The sequence below is a fragment of the Lontra canadensis genome, unplaced genomic scaffold (genome assembly GCF_010015895.1).
Source record: "Lontra canadensis isolate GAN:19392208 unplaced genomic scaffold, GSC_riverotter_1.0 scaffold9, whole genome shotgun sequence".
Lineage (NCBI taxonomy): Eukaryota > Metazoa > Chordata > Mammalia > Carnivora > Mustelidae > Lontra > Lontra canadensis.
In genome coordinates this window covers 4,866,637-4,887,556 of record NW_022631003.1, presented here as the reverse complement: position 1 = coordinate 4,887,556, position 20,920 = coordinate 4,866,637, and the positions used below count along the sequence as shown (strand labels likewise).

Sequence of the window (20,920 nt, the reverse complement as noted above, 5' to 3'; positions counted from 1 at the left end):
CTTGTGAAATAGGAATCTAAGGTGACTAATTGCCATGGTCACATCAATAAATCATTTCCTTCCTTTCACAATGACCTGTGATACTGAAGTTTCCCTGTATTTAGCAGGGATCAGAGATAACAGGGAGTACAGTGTCCCCTACACAGTGAATGCTTGAAAATAAATGGTGCTATTGTCATCATTTTTGTTACTTGGTATATTGTTATTCTGTTGTTACTTTTTAAGCTGAAAGCTGGTTTGCTTGCCTCTAAGCACCATACTATTCAGCAAGGAAGAAGAGGTAAATAGGTTGAAGCCCATCCCTGCGTCCTTTCTCAAGACTAATGGCACTGTTGACAACATGGCACTAAACTCTAAAGCTAGCTAACATTCCGCAGAGAAATGTCCTTATCTAAACTTTCCATATACCTGCTATGACTATTAAATTTGTCCACGTGTATTAATTTTACTAGAACTAGATTGGCATTTTTTTCCGGGTCATCAACTTTGTGTGTGTGTCTGTGTGTGTGATAAGATAACTAAAAATTAACTCTGTCAATTTATATATTTTCTAAGCATGAATTAAAATCTATTCCTACATCAGCTCAGAAGGATGATGCATGTAGGTTACCCAAGGAGATAGTATATAAGGGACTAAGTAGAAAGGGTCTCCTATCATATTCTCCCCACTTGTATTTGGCTCATCGAGGAAGAGGGACACCGTACTCCAAGGAGTTACCCAAATATCTTCACTACTGTGACAAACGTGTGGCTTTCTGGAGAGCCATACCAGCAGAATTTCTGGGTAGGCAGTGAACACATAGAAACGAGAGAGAGCGAAAAGCCTCCAAAATTTAGAGTCCGAAAAACCTGAGCTCCCATTTTGATTTTCTCTTTTCTAAGTTTTACTATATGTGTGAATTGGAACAAGTTGCTTTTGCTTTTTAAGCTTCAGTTCTCCCATTTAGAGTAAGAGAAATCATGAGTATATTGCAGATTATTAAGGGTTTAGGTGAGATCCCCTGTATGAAGAGCTTTCAGTGTGATACTCTGGATCAAAGTGCTTGGGGAACAAGTAAGCAGTTGATAAATAATACTATTTGGTTGTAGCAGAACTGATGATGGGGTATGTGGAGGGGGAGGAAGAGGAGGAAGGAAAGGAGAACGAGTGGGAGAAAATTTCTCTTCAGGGTCTAGAGACCAGAAGGCAGGGCTGAAGGCAGAGACAGGCTCTGCAAATTCAAGGCAGATCCATTGCAAGAGTGCCTTTAAAAACATGTGCATTAGGGGGCGCCTGGGTGGCTCAGCGGGTTCAAGCCTCTGCCTTCAGCTCAGGTCATGGTCCGGGGGTCCTGGGATCGAGCCCCGCACCGGGCTCTCTGCTCGGCAGGGAGCCTGCTTCCTATCTCTCTCTCCGCCTGCCTCTCTGCCTGCTTGTGATGTCTGTCTGTCAAATAAATAAATAAAATCTTGAAAAAAAAATATGTGCATTAGATACCTGGGCATTTCCTCATACCTAGATAACAACTCATTCATAGTCAGAATCTGAGTTTTCAACATTCAGAAAAATACCTGTGAGACCGGGCTACTTAATATTGAACGTGGAAATCAGAGAGACTAGAATCTGTGGCAGTACCCACTTCCGAGGAGCTGCACGTGCTAGCTTTTCCTCCGCTGCTGTCATGCACGCTTGACTGTGAGGAGTGCAAGGAGACTCTTATTATTCCAGTGACTTTGTGATGTACAACAACTATGATTTGCCCTCTTAATGAGACCTACAGCACCTCACTGTTGCTCAGTAGAGACAGGCTGTGGACCGATTGAGGGTGGAGCTTCCAGAAGTGGTTTCTATGTGGGTACTCACCTGAGAATGATTTTACACTGTTACCGTGACCATGACTGTGGTTTGGAGGTGGATGTCATAATTTTGAGTCTCTCCTGACTCATTTCTGAGAGTAGTGGTGTTGAAATTCCTCTTCTGCACTTGAACTGTTGTGGCAGTCTATCTAGCTGATGGCTATACACTTCAGAAGCCTCCTGCCACATTCTCTTCCACATTTTCCTCATTCCCATGAGAGCTCCCAGGCACACAGGGTTGAGTCTCCTGACGTCTTAACCGAGTTGCGGAGACACAGAAGCTCCACAGTAAATAGGTGGCCATCAGGAAAACCTGACGGGCTTCTTTTGTTTGCAGAACCCCCTGTCACAAACTGTCAAGCATCCAGTGAATTCAGAACTGGATGAGGTTCTGAAAGTTCACAGGGCAAAGAATATTCATGCTGCACAGCTAGGGAACATTGAGAAATTCAGTCCAATTGGGTACCGTCATAAGAAACATTCTTGAGAGCCGATAACTGTCAGCAATTGCCAGGATTTCTGAGTCCATTCAACCTTTGTTATTCGAAACCTGCTTTGTGACCAGCAGCATCCTCTTCCTCTGGAGCTTGTTAGAAATGCAGAATCTCAGGGCCCACAGCAGATCTGCTGAATCACAATATGGTTTGTAGTCCATGGGCCCTCATGTCACTTACACGCACAGTAAAGTTTGAGAACCTCTATTAAGTTGAACACGTAGGATGTCAGACAGTCTATGCACAATCATAATAGGCATGGTCTTTGTTTTAATGGAACCTACAGTATAGTACGAAACAGGTAATTTCACCGGAGTTATAATGGTTGTAGGAGAGGAAATAATAAGCTATGGAAAAATGCAAAGGAGCCACTGAATCTGGACTTGATGCTGGGATGATTAGAAATGGGGGTGGGGATAATGCTTTTGGTTTCTTTTTCAGTTTTTGGTGGTGGTTGTTGTTGCTGTTTTTTCCGAAGGAAGTGAGGTCAAAGTTTAGACCTTACCAATAAATGGGAAATATTATTCTGAAGACATATTTGGTAGGCATTTCTTTCTTTTTTTTCTTTTTAAAGATTTTATTTATTTATTTGACAGACAGAGATTACAAGTAGGCAGAGAGGCAGGCAGAGAGAGAGGAGGAAGCAGGTTCCCTGCTGAGCAGAGAGCACGATGCGGGGCTCGATCCCAGGACCCTAGGATCATGACCTGAGCCGAAGGCAGAGGCTTAACCCACTGAGCCACCCAGGGGCCCCTGGTAGGCTTTTCTAACTGCAGGTAGTCAGTGTGTTCATTCTGCTACTGAGAATGATTCAAATTATGATGAAATGTTACCGGTTTCTGGAAGGGATCTTAATGTGTAAGTGAAAAAAATTTAGAATTACCTGTATTTAAAAGAGATTGAAGTAAAAGATTAAAATCCATTAACAGAGAGTGAATATATTTGAGACATTGGGTACTTTGAAGCTTGTTGGATTTGTTTTGAATTAGTCAAAACTGTTTTTCAGAACACCTTACTGTTTATGTACAAAACTAATAGGTTTCTACAAATATTCTAGAAATGGACACAATTACAGAATTAACATGAATACTGAAAAAATCAGTTTATCATCCTAGGCTGTACAATTTACATATACCATGTAAGCATTTTGACTTTTCAGTAAACTATTACATTTTAATGTAGAGTATGTATGTACAGTCTTATGCTAACTTTTGCCAGTTGAAATATGGAATTGTAGAAAAGCAAGGAGTATTAGAATAAAGTTGTATACTATTTTTTTAAAAATTATTTTTATTAACATATAATATATAATTTGCCACAGGGGTGCAGGTCTGTGAATCGTCAGGCTTACACACTTCTCGGCACTCACCATAGCACATACCCTCCCCAATGTCCATAACGCAACCACTCTCTCCCTACCCTTCCACCCACCAACAACCCTCAGTTTATTTGTGAGATTAAGAGTCTCTTATGGTTTGTCTCCCTCCTGATCCCATCCTCTTTCATTTTTTCCTTCCCTACTCCTCAACCCCCTGCCCTGCCTCTCAAATTCCTCATATCAGAGAGATCATATGATAATTGTCTTTCTCTGATTCGCTTATTTTGTTCAGCATAATACCCTCTACTTCCATCCACGTCATTGCAAATGGCAACATTTCATTTCTTTTGATGGCTGCATAGTATTCCATTGTATATATATACACCACATCTTCTCTACCCATTCATCTGTTGATGGACATCTAGGTTATTTCCATATTTTGGCTATTGTGGATGTTGCTGCTATAAGCATTCGTGTGCACATGCCCCTTCGGATCACTACATCTGTATCTTTAGGGTAAATACCCAGTAGTGCGATTGCTGAGTCATAGGGTAGCTCTATTTTCAACTTTTTGAGGAACCTCCATGCTGTTTTCCAGAGTGGCTGCACCAGCTTTCATTCCCACCAACAGTATAGGAGGATTCTTCTTTATCTGCATCCTTGCCAACAGCTATTGTTTCCTGACTTGTTAATTTTAGCCATTTTGACTGGTGTGAGGTGGTATCTCATTGTGGTTTTGATTTGTATTTCCTTGATGCGGAGTGATATGGAGCACTTTTTCATGTGTCTCTTGGCCAACTGGATGCCTTCTTTGCAGAAATGGGTATTCATATCCTCACCCATTTCTTTCTTTCTTTTTCAATTTTTTTTTAAAGATTTTATTTATTTGACAGAGAGAGAGAGATCACAAGTAGGCAGAGAGGCAGGCAGGGAGAGAGGGAGAAGCAGGCTCCCTGCTGAGCAGAGAGCCCTATGTGGGGCTTGATCCCAGGACCCTGAGATCATGACCTGAACCTAAGGCAGAGGCTTAACCCACTGAGCCACCCAGGCGCCCCCCTCTGCGCATTTCTGGATTGGATTATTTGTTCTTTGGGTGTTGAGTTTGATAAGTTCTTTATAGATTTTGATAACTAGCCCTTTATCTGTGATGTCATTTGCAAATATCTTCTCCGAATTCTGTCAGTTGTCTTTTGCTTTTGTTGACTGTTTTCTTTGCTGTGCAAGAGCTTCTGATCTTGATGAAGTCCCAATAGTTCATTTTTGCCCTTGCTTCCCTTGCCTTTTGGGATGTTTATAAGGAGAAGTTGCTGCAGATGAGGTCGAAGAGGTTGCTGCCTGTATTCCCCTCAAGGATTTTGATAGATTCCTGTCTCACATTGAGGCCTTTCGTCCATTTTGAGTCTATTTTTGCATGTGGTATAAGGAAATGGTCCAGGTTCATTCTTCTGCATGTGGCTGTCCAATTTTCCCAACTCCATTTGTTGAAAAGACTGTCTTTTTTCCATTGGACATTCTTTCCTGCTTTGTTGAAGATTAGTTGACCATAGAGTTGAATGTCTATTTCTGGGCTCTCTACTCTGTTCCATTGATCTGTGTGTCTGTTCTGTGCCAGTATCATACTGTCTTAATGATGACAGCTTTGTAATAGAGCTTGAAGTCCGGAATTGTGAAGCCACCAACTTTGGCTTTCTTTTTCACCATTCCTCTGGCTATTTGGGGTCTTTTCTGGTTCCATACAAATTTTAGGATTATTTGTTCCATTTCATTAAAAAAAAAATGATGGTATTTTGATAGGGATTGCATTAAATGTGTAGATTGTTTTAGGTAGCATAGACATTTTCACAATATTTGTTCTTCCAATCCATGAGCATGAAATGTTTTTCCATTTCTTTGTGTCTTCCTCCATTTCCTTCATGAGTACTTTATAGTTTCCTGAGTACAGATTCTTTGCCTCTTTGGTTAGGTTTATTCCTAGGTATTTTATGGTTTTGGGTGCAATTGTAAATGGGATTGACTTCTTAATTTCTCTTTCTTCTGTCTTGTTGGTGGTGTATAGAAATGCAAGTGATTTCTGTGCATTGGTTTTATATCCTGTTACTTTACTGAATTCCTGTATGAGTTCTAGCAGTTTTGGAGTGCAGTCTTTTGGGTTTTCCCACATAAAGTATCCTATCATCTGCAAAGAGTGATAGTTTAACTCTTTTGCTGATTTGGATGCCTTTAAGTTCTTTTTGTTGTCTGATTGCTGAGGCTAGGACTTCTAGTACTATGTTGAATAGCAGTGGTGATAATGGACATCCCTGCCATGTTTCTGACATTAAGGGAAAAGCTCTCAGTTTTTCCCCATTAAGAATGATATTCTCTGTGGGTTTTTCATAGATGACTTTGATGATATTGAGGTATGTGCCCTCTATCCCTACACTGTGAAGAGTTTTGATGAGGAAAGGATGCTGTACTTTGTCAAATGCTTTTTTAGCATCTATTGAGAGTATCATATGGTTCTTGTTCTTGCTTTTATTAATGTATTGTATCACATTGATTGATTTGTGGATGTTGAACCAACCTTGCAGCTCAGGAATAAATTCCACTTGGTCGTGGTGAATAATCCTTTTAGTGTACTGTTGGATACAATTGGATAGTATTTGGGTGAGAATTTTCACATCTGTGTTCATCAAGGATATTGGTCTGTAATTTTCCTATTTGATGGGGTCTTTGTCTGGTTTTGGGATCAAGGTAATGCTGCCCTCATAAAATGAGTTTGGAAGTTTTCCTTCCATTTGTATTTTTTGGAACAGTTTCAGGAGAATAGGTATTAATTCTTCTTTAAATGTTTGGTAGAATTCCCCTGGGAAGCTGTCTGGCCCTGGGCTCTTTTTTATTTGTAGATTTTTGATGACTGCTTCCATCTCCTTACTGGTTATGGGTCTGTTCAGGTTTTCTATTTCTTCTTGGTTCAGTTTTGGTAGTTTATAGGTTTCTAGGAATGCATCCATTTCTTCCAGATTGTCAAATATGCTGGTGTATAGTTGTTCATAATATGTTCTCATAATTGTTTGTATTTCTTTAGTTTTGATCATGTTCTCTCCTCTTTCATTCATAATTTTATTTATTTGGTCCCTTTCTCTTTTCTTTTTGATAAGTCTGGCCAGGGGCTTATCAATCTTATTAATTCTTTCAAAGAACCAGCTCCTAGTTTCGTTGATTTTTTTTTCTACTGTTCTTTTGGTTTCTATTTCATTGATTTCTGCTCTGATCTTTATGATTTCTCTTCTCCTGCTGGGTTTAGGCTTTCTTTGCTGTTCTTTCTCCCGTTCCTTTAGGTGTAGTGTTAGGTTGTGTACTTGAGAACTTTCTTGTTTCTTGAGAAAGGTTTGTATCACTATATAGTTTCCTCTCAGGGCTGCCTTTGCTGTGTCCCAAAGATTTTGAACAGTTGTTTTTGATTTTCATACATTTTTTCAATTCTTTAATTTCCTGGTTGATGCATTCATTCTTTAGTAGGATGCTGTTTAGCTTCCATGCATTTAAGTTCTTTCCAACTTTCCTCTTGTAATTGAATTCTAGCTTCACAGCATTGTAGTCTGAAAATATTCAGGGAATGATCCCAATCTTTTGGTACAAGTTGAGACCTGATTTGTGACCCAGGATGGGATCTATTCTGGAGAATGTTCCATGTGCACTATAGAAGAATGTGTATTCTGTTGCTTTGGCATGGAATTTTCTGAATATATCTGTGATGTCCATCTGGTCCAGTGTGTCATTTAAGGCCTTTATTTCCTTGTTGATCTTTTACTTGGATGATCTGTCCATTTCAGTGAGGTGGGTGTTAAAGTCCCCTACTATTATTGTATTATTGTCAATGTGTTTCTTTGATTTTATTGTTAATTGGTCTATATAGTTGTCTTCTCCCAGGTTAGGGGTATAGATATTTAAAACTGTTAGATCTTCTTGTTGGACAGACCCTTTGAGTATGACATAGTGTCCTTCCTCCTCTCTTATTATAGTCTTTGACTTAAAATCTAATGTATCTGATATAAGGATTGCCACCTCAGTTTTCTTTTGATGTTCATTAGCATGGTAAATTGTTTTAAACCTCCTCACTTTCAGTCTGGAGGTGTCTTTGGATCTAAAGTGACTTTCTTGTAGACAGCATATTGATGGATCTTGGGTTTTTTGTTTTGTTTTGTTTTTTAATCCATTCTGATACCCTGTGTCTTTTGAATGGGGCATTTAACCCATTTACATTCAGGGTAACTATTGAAAGATATGAATTTAGTGCCATTATATTGCCTGTAAAGTGACTGTTACTGTAGATTGTCTCTGTTCCTTTCTGGTCTACTACTTGTAGGCTCTCTCTTTGCTTTGAGGACCCCGTTCAATATTTCCTGTAGGGCTGTTTTGGTGTTTGCAAATTCTTTTAATTTTTGTTAATCCTGGAAGCTTTTTATCTCTTCTCCTATTTTTAATGACAGGCTAGCTGGATATAGTATTCTTGGCTGCATATTTGTCTCATTTAGTCTTCTGAATATATCATGCCAGTTTTTTTCTGGCCTGCCAGGTCTCTGTGGTTAAGTCTGCTGCCAATCTAATATTTCTACCATTTTATGTTAGAGACTTCTTGTCCTGAGCTGCTTTCAGGATTTTTCTCTTTGTCACTAAGACTGTAAGTTTTACTATAAGATGATGGGGTATGGACCTATTTTTATTGATTTTGAGGACAATTCTGTATGCCTCCTGGATTTTGATGCTTGTTTCCTTGGCCATATTATGGAAATTCTCTACTATAATTTGCTCCAATATACATTCTGCCCCCCTCTTTCTTTCTTCTTCTTCTGGAATCCCAATTATTCTAATATTGTTTCATCTTATGATATCTCTTATCTCTCGAATTCTCCCCTTGTGGTCTAGTAGTTGTTTGTCTTTCTTTTGCTCAGCTTCTTTATTCTCCATCATTTGTTCTTCTATATCACTAATTCTCTCTTCTGCCTCATTTGTCCTAGCAGTAAGAGCCTCATTTTTTATTGCACCTCATTAATAGCTTTTTTTAAATTTCAGCTTGGTTGGATATTAGTTATTTTGTTTCTCCAGAAAGGGCTTTTATTTCTCCAGACAGTATTTCTCTAATATCTTCATGTCTTTTTTGAGCCCAGCTACCCGCTTGAGAATCGTCATTCTGGACTCTCATTCTGACATATTACAAATGTCCATATTGATTAGGTCCCTAGCCATTGGTTCTGACTCTTGTTCTGTTTTTTTTTGGGTTGCATTTTTCTGCCTTATTATTTTATTCAGAGAAGAATATATGAAAAAGGGAATAAAATACTGAAAGGGTGTGAAAGACCCCAGAAAAATATATGGTAACCAAATCAGAAGATACACGAAACCAGGAGGAGAAGAAAGGGGGAAAAAGAAAAATAAAAAATAAAAAATTATATATGTGTGTGTGTATACACACACACACACACACACACACACGCATATGTATTAGGCTGGTGAGTAGAATATAGTCACCCATTTGATTTTGGGTGTATTCTGGTCTCTTAGAAGAAACTACCTTCCAAAATTTTAAAGGAAGAAAAAAAAAAATATATATATATATATAAAGAGGCTAAATACAATGAAGTGATAGAATATGATTGTAAAGATGATAATTAAACAAAGATTCTAAAAAAGGAATCAATAAGATAAGTTGGTTGGAAAAAGAAGAAAAAAAAGAGGAGAGAATGTGATCAAGCTAAAGACTAGAAAAAGCCATGGACTAGATTTAGGGTACATTTTGATCTATTAGGGGAAATTGTATCCCAAAATTTTAAAGAAAAAAAACCTATATGTATATAAAAAATAAGGTTAAATACAATGATGGGATAAAATAGAACTATACCAATGAATATTTTTAAAAGATCTTATTTTTTTAAAAGGTATTATTAAAATAGTTTTAAAAATTAAAAGAGGAAAGAAGAAAAGTTTTAAAAAATAGAATAAGAAAAAAATAAAATAATTTAACTTTGCAAGACTGAAGGATCATGGGAAAAAAGGCCATGAATTCTATTCATTGCTTTCCCCTAGCTCTAGAGTTCCACAGTTCTTGTCTATCAATAAACTTGGTCTTGGCAGCATGTTCTTGCTGATCTTCTGGGGGAGGGGTCTGTTGCAGTGATTCCCAAGTGTCTTTTCCTGTGGCGGAATTGCACCACCCTTGCCAGGGGCCAAGCTAAGTTATCTGCTCGGGTTTCCTCTCAGAGCTTTTCTCCCCTGAACATTTTCATTAAAGCTCTGGAGGAAAGGAATGAAGATGGCGGCCTCCTAATCTCTGGCCCAGAGGAGCCGAGAACTGGGGGACCGACTCCTCTCTGCGCCCTCAGAGAAAAGCAGTCAATTCCTCCCATCTCCCTGGTCTCTGGCTGTGCTCCATGCTCACCTGGCCTGTGACCAAGCATTTCTGTCTCTGGTGCACAGTTACATTTGGATTCTCCAAATCCAGCAGATTCCTTTCACATGCTCCTACGCTGGTCCTCCCGGATGAGGAAGAAGGGGATCTCTCTGGATTTACCACTTGTGGGATCCCTGCTTGAAGAGCAATGGTCCGACTGTGCCTTGGATCATGGTTTAAGTTAACACTGAGTGAGATCTCAAGCAGGGAAGCAGGTATCAGGATTCCTTGCTCTGATACCTGGTAACTCTGCCACAATCAGACACCCTCGGTCTTTCTGTGATCCCACGGGTCCTGAGACAAGACTGCCCCCACTAGGGCCCCACCCTTGCTTAGCCTCTGGAACAACATCCCTCAGTGGAGCAGACTTGTGAAAGTTCTGATTTTGTGCTCCGTTGCTCCACTGCTTGCTGCGAGCCGGCCCCTCCCCCTGCGGAGTATCTTCCCGTTGCTTCGGTTTCACTTCTCCACCTGTCCTACCTTTCAGACCCCCAAAAGTGGTCGATTTTCTGTTCCTAGGATTGCTGCTTTTCTTCTCTTCTATCTCCTGGTGAGTTTGTAGGTGTTCAGATTGGACTGATTACTATCTAGCTGATCTCCTGGAACCTAATGATATTTCATTGGCTACTCCTCCACCATCTTCTATAATCTCCAATATACCAGTTTTTAAAACAAATATTAAGGAAGGCTCTTGGGATGAGCACTGGATGTTGTATGTAAGTGATAAATCACTAAATCCTACACCTAAAACTAATGTTATACTGTACGTTAACTAACTGGAATTTAAATAAAAATTTGGCAGAATAAATTATTGAATATAAATTGCATTTGTCCATTCTTGTTAACTTAAAGTTCACAAATCTTATATCATTTTAGGCACACTTAGTTTAAAAAAGTTTAACTCACACAAATATTCAACTGATAATTTAACCTCTTTTTGTGTCTCTAATTTCTTTATTTTCTCTTTTTGTGTATTAATTTCCTTTCCTTTTTTTTTTTAAAGATTTTATTTATTTATTTGACAGACAGAGATCACAAGTACGCAGAGAGGCAGGCAGAGAGAGAGGAAGGGAAGCAGTCTCCCTGCTGAGCAGAGAGTCCGATGTGGGGCTCGATCCCAGGACACTGGGATCATGACCTGAGCTGAAGGCAGAGGCTTTAACCCACTGAGCCACCCAGGAGCCCCTTAATTTCCTTTTCTGAAAAATTGTTAAGAGTAGTACTTGGTACTGATTGGTTTGATTATATATCATTTTTCATGCATTTTGAAGGAAACATTTAAAAATAAAAACATTGTAGTTTATCATTGTGAATAGTTAATGGAATTAAATTGGCACTAATTTCTGAATATTATGGAGAGGATATTATTTATAAAATATTTCCACTGAACATTTCATCAAAATAGCTCTGCATCTATTTACCAATATCTATTCTGTAAACAGTGCTAAATGACGCCTCTGTTACCTAGATATCTAATTTAATCATTGATCATTTCATGTTTCCAAAAAAAAAAAAAAAAAGATGAAAGAAGGAGGCATTTATAACAGATGAAGTTTAAGGTAAATGACCAGAATTCTATTGCTCCCCAATGTGAATTAACATTTTTACTGAGGTCTTTAAACTCCAAGCTCAGTTCTTTCTATTCTATCCCATGTTATAAAATCCCTCTTTGATTTAGTTTTTTATACTTAAAAATGTGACTAGTAATCAGGCATCAATCAGTGTTAGAACCAAAGAGTCATAGAACAGTTCATACCATAATGAGATTTCTGAGCAAAAAGTAAGTAAACATGTGTGTTATAAAGTTCTTATAGAAAAAGGCCTTATTTCCATAGCCCCACAAAAGTAGCTTGAGTTTTCACTAGTATTTAAAGTTTGTTCAGATCACTTCAGGAGGCTACAGGTGTGCTGGTTAAGAGCACCAGCTCTAACTTTTGTTCAAATCCAGGCTGGGTGACCTTGAACAAGTTCTGCAGTTTTTCTTTCCTTCGTTTTTTATTTATAAAATGAGGATAAAATATCAATACCTACCTTGTAAGGTTGTTATATGGATTTGTATAATATATATTATATGATGCATATATAATATAAATATATCTAGATATAAATGTATATTTTATATAAATATATAACATATATATACAACAGCATATATGTATTATATCTGACCCATATAAGCCTAAATTTCAATTTTTTTGTAAAAATCAAAGTTAACAATATTAACTAAGAGCTAAGTCCTGATTCATAAGCACATTCAATCAGGTAAGAAGAAGGTAGTCTCCATATAAGGTCAAATAATTTCTCAACATTTATTATACAACATATTTTATATGGCTATGCAGAATCAACTTATTGCTCTGAGGTACAGCAGTAATTGGAAAAAAATATAAAGAATTGCTTAAGGGAAGGATAATATTTTGTCTTTAGATATCTATGACTAGCCAAGTTCATCTAGGTAAGAGTAATTTTAGGAAGGAAAAAGCAAAAGTTGTTTTCCAAAATCAATGGTTCTCAGATCCTGAATTTTTGATGTACAATATGAAAACAGCCATATTACCAAAGTGACTGATGCCATGGAGCAGGTCTGCGTTCAGCTCACAGGAGAGATCCTTAACTGTGTCTGTGGTTAGAACTACTCAGGGGTAGGATATACATGATCAAATATCATTAACCTGTTCTTTATTATTTTTTCTTCATGTCCAGATTCCTCCAAAGGACCTCAGCCATCTTCAGGTGTAAATGGTAACACGCAGCCCCCTGGCACAGCGGGGCAGCCCCCCGCATCTGCCATCCCTTCTCCGAGCTCCAGCAAGCCCTGGCGCAGCAAGTCCATGAATGTCAAGCACAGTGCCACCTCTACCATGCTGACCGTGAAGCAGTCCAGCCCAGCCACCTCCCCCACACCATCAGCAGACAGACTGAAGCCCCCTGTATCAGAAGGGGTCAAAACAGCCTCCTCGGGCCAGAAATCCATGCTTGAAAAATTCAAGCTGGTCAATGCCCGGACTGCTTTACGTCCCCCACAGCCTCCCAGTTCAGGGCCCAGTGATGCGGGGAAGGATGACGATGCCTTTTCTGAATCTGGTGAGACGGAAGGTTTTAACAGTGGTCTGAATAGTGGTGGCTCAACCAATAGCAGCCCCAAAGTGTCCCCTAAATTAGCCCCTCCAAAAGCTGGAAGCAAACATCTCAGCAATAAAAAGTCTTTGCTACAGCCAAAGGAAAAAGAGGAAAAGAACAGGGACAAAAATAAAGTTTGCACTGAAAAACCGGTCAAGGATGAGAAGGATCAGGTGACAGAGACAGCTCCAAAAAAGACCTCTAAAATTGCAAGCTTGATCCCAAAGGGTAGCAAGACGGCAGCAGCCAAGAAAGAAAGCTTAATCCCTTCTTCCAGTGGCATTCCAAAACCGGGCTCGAAGGTGCCCACAGCAAAGCAGACCGTTTCACCTGGCAGTGCAGTGAGCAAAGAGTCGGAAAAATTCAGGACTACCAAGGGAAGCACTTCCCAGTCCTTACCCAAGCCCATGACCACTGAGAAACCAAGCACATCCAATTGCCCTGCTCCTTTGGAAGGAAGGGAAGCCAGCCAAGCCCCTCCCACTGGTTCCTGCGCTGCACTGGTGGCACAAGGCGGTGGGCAGACCACGGGGAACGGTGCTGTCCAACTCCCTCAGCAGCAGCAACACAGCCATCCCAACACTGCCACGGTGGCTCCGTTCATTTACAGGTAAGATGGCCGCTGTGTGTCCACAGTTGTGAACTCCTACAGCTCTTCCTACTCCACACATCATAATGAAGGTTACTAGAGCTGTGTTTTACTTTATCATTTTTGGAACACTTTGGTCTGAAGATAAAGGGCTAGGATTTCATGTTTTAAGAAAAAAAAAAATCTAGTATGCTCTAGTCCTATTCTCCCTCCTCTTCCCATCTTCTGTCCTCTCTTCCCTTCTTTGTAGGCCTTCTTCTTGAGGCCTTCAGAAGTTAGCTTATTTGTGCTCAGAGAAGAAGGAAAATCCAGATGCCATGATTCTCTCCTGTGTCTATTACCATTATGACTTCTACTGCTACTTTTATTATTAGTATTTTAAAGTAATTCTCAGTTTTATAGAGTTCACAGATATTTTTTTCACCCTTGAGAGAAAATATGTCATGATGGTTAAAGGGGCAGGCTCTGGAATCAGACACCTGTAGGTTAAATGCCCTGCCCTGGTACTTACCAGCTGTGTGACTTTGAACAAGTTACTTAACATCTCTTAATCTCATTTTCTACAGTTGTCAAATAGGAGTAACAGTACCTACCTAAAAAGCTGAGAAAAATAACAGGGTCATGCATATGTTTATTATATATTCTGGTACACTGTGTTTGTTAAATGTTGTTTATAAGGCATTGCTCTCCCAACATAAAATTTATATTACTTTCCTATAGCTAATCATAAGTTCCTAGCCCAAAATAATCATCCACATAATTCTTATAATTGTGCTTAATTTATTAGTTTTTGCATTATAATTCTTTATTTTATAAGGTTTAAGATATGTCAACATATGCTATATTTTAAAATATTCATTCTACTATACAAATAGCACATTTTGTCTATTATGTGGTTTGTTTTCATTGATTAGAAACATGTCAGTTGCTGCTTTGTCTCCATTTTTATTCACTGCCTTTTTTGTGAGGAAATGCGTAGGGAGGAATAATATCTGACCTTTTGGCAGGTTGGAAGTTCGATAACAGAAAAGAAATTTTCTGAATAGGAAGTAGGACCTGCTATAATTAAATAAGCATCAATATTATATAGCTTAAAAGCATATTAAATTTGTTAAATGTGTGGGTTTTTTAAGTAAAGAAAATAATTATAAGGATTTGTTTTCCTTCGATGAAAAATGTAGGCGTTTTTCTGGTGCTTTATGTACTCAGCAAAGCAAGTTTCTGATTATGCATTTCAGCTCTTTTTTAGGTCTGCTTTTCTGCCTTTAGTAGCAGCAATTCATTTAAAACCTTTGTCTTTGGATCAGATGGGAGTCAGCTCTTTGTAACTCTGGAGTCCCTATCTGACAAATGAGAATTTAAGATGTCAAATCATAATTCACATTCCAAATATGTAAGAAAAAAAATCACAAAGTTTTAAATACGCCATACTCAGCCCACTCATGCATCTCTAATATATTCTGTAGAAGCATCAGTCATTTCAAATCACCACAAATGAGTTTCACAGGAAATTGCAAATCTAAGCAGAAAGACTGTACCTGCCAGGTTGGCAAGCATCTTCCTGGAAGTAGCAATAGGATTGTTTGTTTCTTTGTCATAAAGTATCCAGCGGAGGGGCACCTGGGGGTTCAGTGATCAAGCATCTTCCTTTGCCTCCAGTCATGACCCAGTCCTGGGATTGAGCCCAGCATCCAGCTCCCTGCTCAGTGGAAAGCCTGCTTCTCCCCCTCCCACTCCCCCTGCTTGTGTTTCCTCTCTCACTCTCTCTCTCTCTCTCTGTCTCTGTCAAATAAATAAATAAAATCTTTAGAAAAAAATAATAAAAATCAAAAAATAAAAAGAGGAAGGAGTACAGCTTACAGTTTCAACCATGGATCAGCTGTGTGTCCTTGCCAGATTGTCCAACCTCTGAATTTGTCCTTTTTTAAAATGAAGATTATAAAACCGAGGTAATACAGCCAAGTAGCTAAGAATATAGGCTGTGAAGTCTGTTGGTTCTGTCATTGTTCAGAAACAACATCTTGCATTGTTGAGAAGATGACCCCAAGAGCCAGTTTGCCTGTGTTGGAATCTTGATAAGGTCATTTATTAGCCATGTGACTTTGGGCAAAACATTTAAAGATTCTGAGCCTCGATTCCTATCTGTAAAATGGGGATGATAATAGACATTGTCTCATAAAGCTATTTTGAAGATTGAATTAATATTTATACAGGGCTTGGAACAGTACCTGCCACATGCTGAACAGTCTTCCCCAAATTTCAGTTTATAACCCTGTAAAGGGTGGTGGTTAAGAATATCCACTGTATTTAGTTGTTTTAAAGATTAAGTAAGGCAACCCCATGTAAAGAGTTTAGCACAGAGCCAGGTTCAGAGTGAATGACTTATAAATATCAGCAATTAGTTGTGTCATTATGAATAATATAAGGTAGTTGGAAATAAAACCATCTAATAAGAAAATTTCATATCAGTCTATATAGGAGGCAATAATTGCTGGGAGTCTTCTATAAATTAAAAATAATTTTATAAATGATAATATAAATCTCCTCAAGGTAGAGTAGTTAACAGTTAAGCTTTTTAACTGTCAGCGAAAGCTATTTACATCACAGAGTCACGTAGTTTGGATTATATGACCCGCCTCATGTACTTTGGACTCTGCCGGCTCCAAGCCCATTTAAGAATTCTTCCTTCAAGATGTCTGACAGACTTTCTAGGAGTTGCTGATTATTTGATAAGATAACAGTAATAATTAACTACTTTATAATGTGGTTGAGTGGGTAGTGCAAATCTGTATGTTATAAGATTTATGTTCATTCTCTCATTTAAACTTTATCATAACCTCATGAGAAAAGAATGTTATCTCCATTCTACAGAGGTGAAGAATCCGAGATTTCAAATCAGAACAGGACTCATCTCTTAAAGTCACAGGACTCATAGGGGTTTGCCTTTGAACCCAACTATACCTAGACCTCTAGTATGCCCTTCTTTGCTCAGTTCTTTCTCTATGTATAGAAATATGAAGTATTGGTACTAGAAAAATTCTGGCTGCCAAGATGTGAATAATAGATTGTAAAATTTCTAATAATTCTTTTATGATGGGAAATGCTTAATTGGTTGGAAGTAATATAAATTTAGAATACATATATTTGTATGTGCTTAAATATACATATTTTTGACATTTAAAGATAATTAAATAACTTCTATAAAATGGGAATATAGATGGCTGATGGTAGTATTTTTCCCTTTTTCTCAGCCCAGTGAGGTCAGGCTAGGTTATTAATTATTTCTTCTGGGACTCTAATATATGCTTCATAATACTCTTTCTTATAAATTGAATGTCAAGAGTTCTATAAATATAATGTTGAGTTCTGGAAGTTGATGGATTTCATATTAGTCCTACTTCCTATATAATGCAAGGATGTTCTATATTAAGGTTTTGTAACTCATTTGTCACTACAATGTGAAAAAAGTCATTTTGAACTTAGTATATCTTTATCCGTTTAATGAGTGGGGATAACTGAAGTCAAAGGTGAAAATTTTAAGAAAGTATATTTTAATTTAATGTCAAAAGTTCCCAATATTTAAACCTATTGGAATGGAATAAGCTACCTTTGTAAGTATTAAGGGGACTACCAGAGATAATTTAAGAAATGATAGAATGACAAGTTGCCATAGTTTAGGTAAAGGAAAAGCACCAAATACTTTTTCATTTCTGTGCTCATCACTCATTCTGCCAATACTATGGAATAAGAGTTATGAAGGTTTTTTTTTTTTTTTCCTCTGCCTTCAGGAAGCTCAGTCTCTGGGAGATAATGGTAGAGTATAATAAAAATAAAAACTCATTGCTCTTATGGAAGTATATGCAAAAAATTGTGTAGAATGGTTTTCCTAAGTCTTGCATGAGGATGGAGTCAGTGAATGTATCCAGAGGAGATAAGACAAGAGACAAGATTTACAGCATGAGTTAGAATTCATCAATGTTGTGGCATCATCCAAATTTGACATTCTATAATTTTACAATCCTAGCCTTATGGAACAAGTAGTAGGCAAATTAAAAAGTACTGGGCAAATGCTAGTAACTGAGCTACTACAGAGACTAGAGGTTGGGATGCATGGCTATTGTGTGGGAGACTAAGGAAGAAAATTTAGAAAGAATCCATATTTTGTTCGGCAGTTCAGTCACTCTGTCCCTGTACATCTCTTTTTCAGCTACTCCTATTGGCTCTTTCCCCCAAACTTACCCTCAACTAGGTATTTCTCTCCATTTCCCCCTCCCTGTCCTGGTCCAGGCTGTCATCACCAGTTCTTACCTAGTTTCCGGCGAGTCTTCCAGCTTCCACTTTTGCTCCATTCAGTAACATCCTTCACACGTCAGGGACTCTCACCTTCTGAAAGTATAAATCATATATATCATTCCAATTCATGAGACAATCTATTGAATATCCCTTATACTTAAAAAAAAAAAGAAACCCAAACACCTTGCCCACCTAACCTGGCCCCTGTCTAGCCCACAAGCCACACTCATACCATTCTCCCTATAGTGCACTGAGCCCCTCCCTTCATCCTGTGTCTCAATAAACTAACCTCTCCTGTTTAGGGGCCATAGTCATGGACAATCTCTCTACCTATAATGACTCTCTTCCAGAACAAAGCAGGGTACTTCTTATCAGCTCTCTGCTTATAGGCTACCTCTTCCCAGAAGCTCTCTCCAGTCATCTGGTTCAAGGAAACATTCAGTATGCCTCTCACCAAATCATATGACAGCATCCTCTCATAATTTTTTTTATTTTTTTAAAAGATTTTATTTATTTATTTATTTGACAGAGATCACAAGTAGGCAGAGAGGCAGGCAGAGAGAGCGCAGGGAAGCAGGCTCCCTGCTGAGCAGAGAGCCCGATGTAGGGCTCAATCCCAGGACCCTGGGACCATGACCCGAGCTGAAGGCAGAGGCTTTAACCCACTGAGCCACCCAGGTGCCCTTCCTCTCATACTTTATTCATGGAGTTTCTCATTATCTGTTATTATTTTGATAACATATTATTAAGTGTGATTTCAGCCATTTCCAGCTATAATGTAAGCTCATTGAGAGCAAGTGTTGTCTTTTTTATTTAGTAGCACAAGGCCCAGGATAGACCCAACCCACAGGAGACACCAAATAAAATTGTTGAATGTGGCACCATCAACACGGGTTGAATAGAATAGAACAGCTAACAAAAATGTGCAGTGGAACAGGGAAAATTCTGAAACCTCTTCCTATAAATGAGATGCTTAATTGAAATATAAACAGCTTTGAAATACTTAAAGAATAAAATATCTTCTCTTCAGAACATTCATTCACTTATTTTTCTTCCCTTCCTTTAATGACTACTTACTAAGTATCTACTACACATAAGGCATCAAGGATAGAGTGAAACACACACGTCCATATGTCATTTTCCTTTCATCGTCCATAATACAGTAGGCAAAAGACTGTCTTAAAGATCACTACAGAATGAAGCAGGAAGTGTAAAGCTCTCTAGCAGTGAACCAGATTGGATACATTGAGACTTCAAAACATGGAAAATTACTGCTAGCTGTTGGAATCAGAGATAGTGGCACTTGAGCTGGGTTCTGAAAGATAGATTTAGGCATGCAAAAATGAGGAGTACAGGAAGAAATTGCAAAACTGAAGGAACCATAAAGACAGGATAAACACCAGATGCGTAGGGTAGTCAGTGAGTTGAATGGATTTCCTGAAAAAGGAAGGTTGATTGGAGCCTAATTTTAATAGAAATCCTTGAGTATCAGGTACTTAGACTCCTGTGTGTGTGTGTGTGTGTGTGTGTGTGTGTGTGTGAAACATGGTCAGAAAAATTGATGTGTCTTCAGTGTGTAAAATAGATTGTTAGTTTATACCATGTTTAATGGCTAGAGGAGGGAGAAACTTCCAAACTTTCAGAGTTAGCTTTGTTAAGACTTGAATTAAAGGTTCCAATTACAGGAAGAAAGGAAGGAGAATGGAGAGCATAGTAAGAAAGGAAGCTTCATTTGTTCCTGATCTTTCTCCGTTCTTTCTTGGTGTTCTTTCTTGGTCTACCCTTTATGCTGCCTTCAAACTTATTTTCCTCTCCTGGAATTCAAAAATTGTTACCTAAGCTCCCTTCTTTCCCTGTGTTATTTTTCTTACATTGCTTTTGTATTCATTATTTTAGAGCTATATTCCTCATGATTGCAAAGATAGATGGAGTCAAATAGTAAAGTAGATAGTCAAAGAAGGGGAAAAGGGAGACCTGTACATTTTTCCTAAACCTCAAGCTTTTTAGCAACCCCCAATAAATTTAAAAACAGCTATTAACCAGATTAATAAGTTGTTATTTTGACCTTTTCCTTATTTTTTTTCCTTATTTTCTGACCACTCATGGTTAATGCCAGGAAAACAGTGTGCATTGGACGTAAAGCAAACATCTAAAGGCAAAGGGAAGCAGAATCAGGAGTGTGGGTAATACACACACGCTTGTGTGAGCACGTGCGTGCACACACACACCACACACACACACACACACACACACACACATACACAGAAACACAGAGCCCAACCCTTAGCTAAGCCAAGACATTGTTGTACAGAGAAGAAAATCATCATGCATCTCAAAGCTATGAATTAAATATAAGAAGAGACCCTCTATACACACTTGATTTGTAAAATTAGGTCACTAAAGTCTGAGTTTAGAGGTTTTCTTCTTTCAGATATCTTATACCATAGCATCATGGTATTTTTTGTTGTAACCAGTTTTTGCAAGATTTCAGATTTGCCTAGAAAGTGACATGGAAAATTGACACTTGAATATACTAAGTTCTGGAAGGTAAAGAATGTAAAACATCAATTTTGAAAATGCTTACTCACAGGGTTTTAAGTTTGGCTAATTTGTTGAACCAGTAAATTGAGTAGGAGGAGCTGTGAATTTACCCAGATTGAAATGTAGAGCAGATAATCATCATGCAGTAAAAGCTTTTGTGAGCCCTGCAGCTACTATTACAGATTATGCTGCAATTGTGGTTTTATGTGAACTGGACATAATTGGTCGTCAGGACGAACTGCAGCTTATTGAATGCTTGCCTTGGCGAGCTGGTCTTTTGCTAGATTCGATATAGATCT

General features: G+C 38.4%; 1 protein-coding gene across 8 annotated transcripts in view; it reads left to right on the top strand.

Annotated features, from left to right (window-relative positions):
- The window catches only part of NAV3 (neuron navigator 3), a 610,320-nt gene that overhangs the window by 387,416 nt on the left and 201,984 nt on the right, over window positions 1-20,920 (top strand). For all 8 annotated transcript variants that reach the window (XM_032854715.1, XM_032854714.1, XM_032854712.1 and 5 more), the window contains one exon: window positions 12,782-13,808. In XM_032854715.1, the coding sequence (XP_032710606.1) occupies window positions 12,782-13,808 (1,027 nt within the window). The remainder of the gene's footprint in view (window positions 1-12,781; window positions 13,809-20,920) is intronic.